This window comes from Poromitra crassiceps, assembly GCF_964638095.1.
Source record: "Poromitra crassiceps genome assembly, chromosome: 27".
In the NCBI taxonomy this organism is placed as follows: Eukaryota; Metazoa; Chordata; class Actinopteri; order Beryciformes; family Melamphaidae; genus Poromitra; species Poromitra crassiceps.
Genome location: NC_139650.1, coordinates 8,399,283 through 8,405,851, shown reverse-complemented (window position 1 = coordinate 8,405,851; position 6,569 = coordinate 8,399,283). Strand labels below are relative to the sequence as shown.

General features: G+C 43.5%; 1 protein-coding gene across 1 annotated transcript; it reads left to right on the top strand.

The window, feature by feature from the left end:
- Nucleotides 1-711: 711 nt before the first annotated feature.
- Nucleotides 712-2,335, top strand: pth4 (parathyroid hormone 4; the record flags this gene model as incomplete). The annotated part of the gene is made up of 2 exons (XM_083662003.1): nt 712-758; nt 2,035-2,335. The coding sequence occupies 2 exons, from the start codon at nt 712-714 to the stop codon at nt 2,333-2,335; spliced, it is 348 nt and encodes a 115-aa protein (XP_083518129.1).
- Nucleotides 2,336-6,569: the final 4,234 nt, after the last annotated feature.

Genomic DNA, 6,569 nt, shown 5'->3' with positions numbered 1-6,569 from the left:
AGCCTACAGAATGTAAATATCAAAGGTGGAAAAGATGATTGTGCTGGCATCTCTGCTATTAAGCATATCAAAAGCCTCACTTGTGTTTCACAAATTGGGTGCATCTGTGAGGAAGTGTGTGTGTGCGTGCGTGCGTGTGTGTGTGTGTGTGTGTGTGTGTGTGTGTGTGTATGTGTGTGTGTGTGTGTGTGTGTGTGCGTGTGCGCGTGCGTGCGTGCGTGCGTGTGTGTTTTGTGTCAGAGGATCTATAAAAGGCCCAGGGTCATACTTAAAGCTAGTTCAGTCAGAGGAGCTGCAGAGACGATGTAAGTACCTTTTCAACATTACCTTCATTTTGTAGCTGATAGGGGTCGTTTTTTCTTTCTTTCATACATTTCAAATTGAGATACAAACTGTATGTTGTTTTTCCCCCGATTAACCCCGAATAACAAAAAGCTGTTTTCAGAGGCAATTTGGCTGTTTAATAAATGTACACCAGACTTGATATCTCATAAAATAATCATTACAGTCACCCTGTTTGACAGGTTTGACACTATTTGTTGCTCTGGAGCAATGTAACAGAAAGATGTATTTGATCATGTTACTACGTATTTCAACATGTTACTGTCACAGAAAGACACTGTATTTGATCATGTTACTACGTATTTCAACATGTTACTGTCACAGAAAATGCTGCTGGTGACCAATAACCATGTACTGTGGCTTGCTGTCATGGCTCTTGTTGTCTTCACAATTGGCCAGTGTCAGGAGAACGAGAGGTGAGTGGACCAACGCTTTCTTTTGACCTTCTCTTCTTTATCATCATGATGTTCATGATCATCATGATGTTAATTGTTGGTTGTTCATTGGCTGCGTGTACGGAACAAATTCAAAGATGCTTGGTGTGAAAACAGTGTTGGAAATGGACTGGCTTTACAAATAATAATCAGAATCAGAATCAGAATGAGAATCAGAATCATAATAATCATAATAATCATAATAATCATAATAATCATAATCATAATCATAATCATCATCATCATAATAAATATAGCTGCAAGTGGCAATACCAGGGGTTCAAGCCTTCAACAAATGCTTAAAGATATACTCCACTTTTTCGGGAGTTTAGCTCATTTGCCACATCCCCCCAACATAAGCAAGTTACACCATGCCTTACCGGCACTGTCCGTGCAGTTTACAGTGAGCTACAGTCATGAAGTTAGTTAATATCGCCATAGAATGGAGGGTAATGGTACAGCTGTTAAAAATCTGCCAAAACACACATCTCACGGCGCCAAAATACATGTGCGTCGGGTACTCACCACACGATGAAATATTAATCCAAAATGCACATAATCTGTCTTTTTGGAAGGAAAAGAGGTAGCCGGCACTACTTTCCAAACATGGCCGCCGACCTCTTTTCCTTCCAAGAAGACAGATTATGTGCATTTCGGATTCATATTTCATCTCTCTCTCTCTCTCTCTCTCTCTCTCTCTCTCTCTCTCTCTCTCTCTCTCTCTCTCTCTCTCTCTCTCATATATATATAGCTTATGTACCATGTGTGAATGAAAGCTTCACCAATAATTTGTGAAGCTTTTTATTTTTATTTTTTATGCAATGTACATGGACATTTCTGAAGAGTGGAACTCAGGGTGTGGTGCGAGGCATTTGAGCTGCAAAACACTGAAGTTGGGCTTAATTCCAAGTCACTGAATTACTGATTGCTGAGAAGAATGCACACTAGAATGTGCCATAGAAGTGCCAGAGTGTCACGAAAGTCATGTCATTATACAAAAGGGCCAACAAGCAAAATCAATTAGCGGACACTTCTCAAAACCCATTCATTTGAAAAACAAATGTAATTTAAATGTAATTACGTTTTTATCCAACCCCAAAACTGCAGAACAGTCCTTTATTTTACATTCTCACCACTCAAAGGGAATTTCAAGAATAATGAAACGCTGTCAACTATTTTCAGAACAATGTATTTATGGCCTTTTATTGTAATATAAAAGGGATATATGTACTAACAGGATCTCCACACGTCCCTCCAGACGTCGAGCGGTGACCGAATACCAGATGATGCACGACCGCGGCCGCACCATCCAGAGCCTCAAGAGGCTGATCTGGCTCTCCGGCGCCATGGAGGGTCTCCACACCGCCCAGGCCCGCTCTGCCCCGCTCAACCCAACAAAGGCCCTCAACCTGGGACTTGATCCGGCCCTGATGGGCCCCTCTGCTGCCGGAGGCCCCCAGCCCGCCTGGGTGGAAAACCAGCAAAAGTTGGCAGTCGAGAGCCTGCTGAGAGACTTCTTTAATTCCTACCTGACGCCACTGCCTGAGAGGGAGCCATAGCATCACGTTTATGAGGAAGCATGCAGCTACACATACACAAACTATTTCAGTGTGTCCGTATGGGCAACATTACACTTAATGTGCAATGACACAAATCATTTACAGTGCATTTTCAACTCCAAATATGTGTAACAGAGTCAGTAGGCTACATATCTCATGTGTGTAACTGTCACCTATACATCAGTAATGTGTCATCATTACATAATAATTACACAAAAATCTATGTGAGTAGTTACAACCTGACTTGCCTCCAGAGTCAATATGGAAAGTTTGAGACTCTGTTTCTGTAGGCCTAGCCTACCCCTACATTCACTTCTGTGGGTTAGGCTGGTCCTTACAATCTCTTCAATCTGCGTACAAATAATATCTTTCCACTTTCAAATAACGTGCAGTGAATACGCCAAAAATGTCAAAAATTGCATGCAGTGGATACTCTGGCCGCTTTAACGTAAGCCTCATATTTAAAATAGCTGGCTGCCGAGCTAGAGGGTTTTAGCATTGAGCTAGAGAGTATTAGCATCGAGCTAGAGAGTATTAGCATCGAGCTAGAGGGTATTAGCATCGAGCTAGAGGGTATTAGCATCGAGCTAGAGGGTATTAGCATTGAGCTAGAGGGTATTAGCATTGAGCTAGAGGGTATTAGCGTCGCGATGGGCAGGCCAGTGAATATAGCATCCACGACATTCAACTTACTCATCACCAGAGAGCTGCTTGGCCTCCTGATGTGGGACTGTTTTTCACCCCGACCTAAACCCAACCAAGTTCTTTTTGTTGCCTAACCTTAACCGAGTTGTTTTTGTTGCCGGTTGAGTGCTTGTCACTGGACGAGTCCCTTACCCGGCCCGGGTAGGGCAAAGTAGGGCCCGGGGGAGACGGGGATGTAACGAGGAAGGGGGAGGTCTCAGGTCAGCCCCGCCCAGGAGACTCGGCGCTGTGACCAGGAAGCAGCCGGTTGTCGCTCCGTGTATCAACTGCACGTACAATTTGGCTTTTGCGTATTGAAAGTGTAAAACCCCTTTTGTTATTGTGCTACATGACAGAGGTGGGCGCTATTGTTGTGGTCAGATAAATTGCCATGTTTTCCCCTATGTTAAAGACCCTGGAAACCGAAATCCACAAAAACCTTCTAACTATGTAATTTAGGGTCTTTTGTGAGTAATTATAAGCGTCAAAAAGTTTGAGACATTAGTTTCAACCCAAATCCTAAATATCGCCATTTCAATATTTACAATTTTTCTTGAGGCAGCTTTGAATTGGGCGGTGCTGAACTGCTTCAAATTCCCCACCTGTTGACGTCACTAGGTGGAGCCAATCAGTGTTGTAGCTTGCAGTTGTCCATTCAACAAAACCTTCGTGCCCCCGCATGAGGGGATAATTCTGCATCGTTTCTCCATGACTTTCAAACCTACATTGATATAAATTAATTAGGTTCATTTTGTCTTCTTTTTAAATTATGTTTTTAGTTTTCTTATTTTCAGACAAATTAGAGTATGGTGTTATTTTACCTGCTGACGGTTTCGGCTGTAACTACAACCAGCTGATAAGACACGTCATCACCAGGAAGTCAGGTGACAGCTCTGAAGAAGGCTGTAACTACAGCAGGTAAAATAACACCATACTCTAATTTGTCTGAAAATAAGAAAACGAAAAACACTACATTGATATACTTTGCAATGTTCATCATCGTTCAAATTTGGCTGGTGGCTTATTAACATTATGTTCCTGTGGTGTGAAGAACTTAAAATGCATATTTATTTTGGGTTTCCAGGGTCTTTAAATTACGCTAACACATTCCAGTGTTTGTTTTAATTTGTAGGATTGTAGCCTATTGTTTTCTTTTGTCAGGAATGGTTTCTGGTTTCAATATACATTGTTAGCTGCAACATAAGCTAAGCCATCTTGTTATTGTGTTCCATGGGAGAGAAAGTGTGATCACGACTGACCGGAGGATTGTATTGTTTTATTCTTTTGTCAGAATAAACGCAGATTGCCTCCAAAAGAGATCCTGAGGTGGTTCATCTGAAAACACAACGCACGGCACGTTAACCACTGGCTACACATGTTGTAATGTCTTAAGGCACTGAAATGAGGAGCCCTCTGTTATACTTCTGTGATTGATTGATCCATACCTTCTTATAAAGGCTCCTCAAACCCTGGCAATGGTTGATTGGCAACAGCTGCTTATGTGGCCAATCAGTGAGGGGGTGTGGCTCGTTAAACTCACAGTCACAAATTGGAACAATCATGTCCAATCATGTGCTATTGAAGGCCAATCATGTGCTATTGAAGGCCAATCATGTGCTATTGAAGGCCAATCATGTGCTATTGAAGGCCACGTGTGGCCAGGCTTACAGTAAACTAAGTAGTTGCCCATTCTCTTTTTGAAGTTGTGGTAATTTGTAAAATCGACTAGTGTGGTGTTAGAAATCAAATGTGAACCTGCATACATTTTGCCAGCCATGGCACATCACATGAGTCCTTGGTCAAGGAAGTGATGGGAATATATGTGGATCAGGGAAAGGCCGCGCTTCATCAGGGAATTTTCAAATGGATAAAATAATAGAAGGTGGAGGCCTTAGGTCTTCTAGTTCCATCTGATACCAGGATCTCTATAGCTTGAAAAAATGAGCATGCTAGCCTCTGAAAGACACGAATGTTGGGGTGAAAAGTGGAGGGGCAAAAAGACAATTTTGCGACTCATGACTTCTGACCTGGGCCCATTTTGTAATTTGCTGGTGTATTTTTTATTTTTTTATTTTTTTTTATTCCTGCAGATAACATGGCCACACATAGACAATGTAGCAATGAAGTTTGACAACAGAACATTCTTCATCAAAAGTAATGTGAGGTTTTGGTGTCAGTCCATCACAATCAGTGAAGGCTTCCTCCTTTGTTAACAGGGAGAAATTCATCTTAGAAGAGGCAGAGATACATTTTTCAGCCTCAATAGACCAGAATGCAATGCAACCACAAGTCACGTTGGGTTTGATGTAAAGGGCGCACCCCAATGTTCACAATCTAGTTGACGATTATGTTCCTTTACACCCATTGAAAGCAACACATTAATTCCCTTTCTCAGTTGTTGTTGTTGTTGTTGTTGTTGTTGTTGTTGTTGTTGTTGTTGTTGTTGTTGTTTTTGAAAGGCATCCTGGGAAATGTACGAAATCACTACGTATACAGATTTTTTCCCTGACAGTGTGAAGCAGAAGTTGACGAGGCAGGTTGAGGGGAACTAAGTGGATACACCAAAGAATTAAAATAACAATACTCATAAATGGATGATATTTAACAGTGTGAGAGTATCTGACAATGGATTAATTCCTTGAGTGAACGATGAGGGATTAACTATTTAAGTGAATGATGAAGTGTGAAATACTTCACTTGAATAGTGCCACAACTAAGTGTGCCATTTGGCATTATCAATTGCACGGTGTATATTTTAAGACAGAGAGACACCCCCACAGAGAGGGGGGGGGGAGAGAGAGACACCCCCACAGAGAGGGGGGAGGGAGACAGAGACACCCCCACAGAGAGGGGGGAGGGAGTGAGAGACCTTTGGCGTGGGGTGATGGAAAACCCCCAGGGCATTAACATTACAGAGAGAAATGCCAATGAAGGAGTTTTCATTGGTCACTGTTGACAAAGTGTAAATCACAAACTAACAACTGCATGCTAATGGTGAACTACAATTCAAGCCCATTCAGCAGTGTTCACGGGGGGGGGGGGGGGGGGGGGGGGGGGGTTGGTAGAGGGTCTGGCCTGTGCCCATAGACCATGTGGGGGGGGGGGTTGGTAGGGTCCTTGGTAGAGGGGGCTTTCAGGCCTTGTTGATGAGGTCGATGGCAGTTGGGAAGAAGCTGTTCCTGCGGCGAGAGGTTCTGGTCTTGACAGACCTCAGTCTCTTGCAGAGGGGCAGTGCTTTCGAAGAGTTTGTGGCTCAGGGTGGGGTTGGCCATGATCTTCCAAGACCGCTTCAGCGTCCTGGCTGTGTGCAGGTCCTGAAGGGATGGCAGGTTGCATCCAATCACCTTCTCAGCACAGCGGATGATGCGCTGCAGTCTGTTGATGTCCTTGAGAGTGGCAGCAGCAGCGTACCAGACGGTGGTGGAGGAGGTGAGGATGGACTCGACGATGGAGGTGTAGAAGTGCACCATCGTGGCCTTTGGCACTTTGAATTTCTTCTGCTGCCGCACGAGGTACAGCCTCTGCTGTGCCTTCTTGGTGAGAGCTCTGA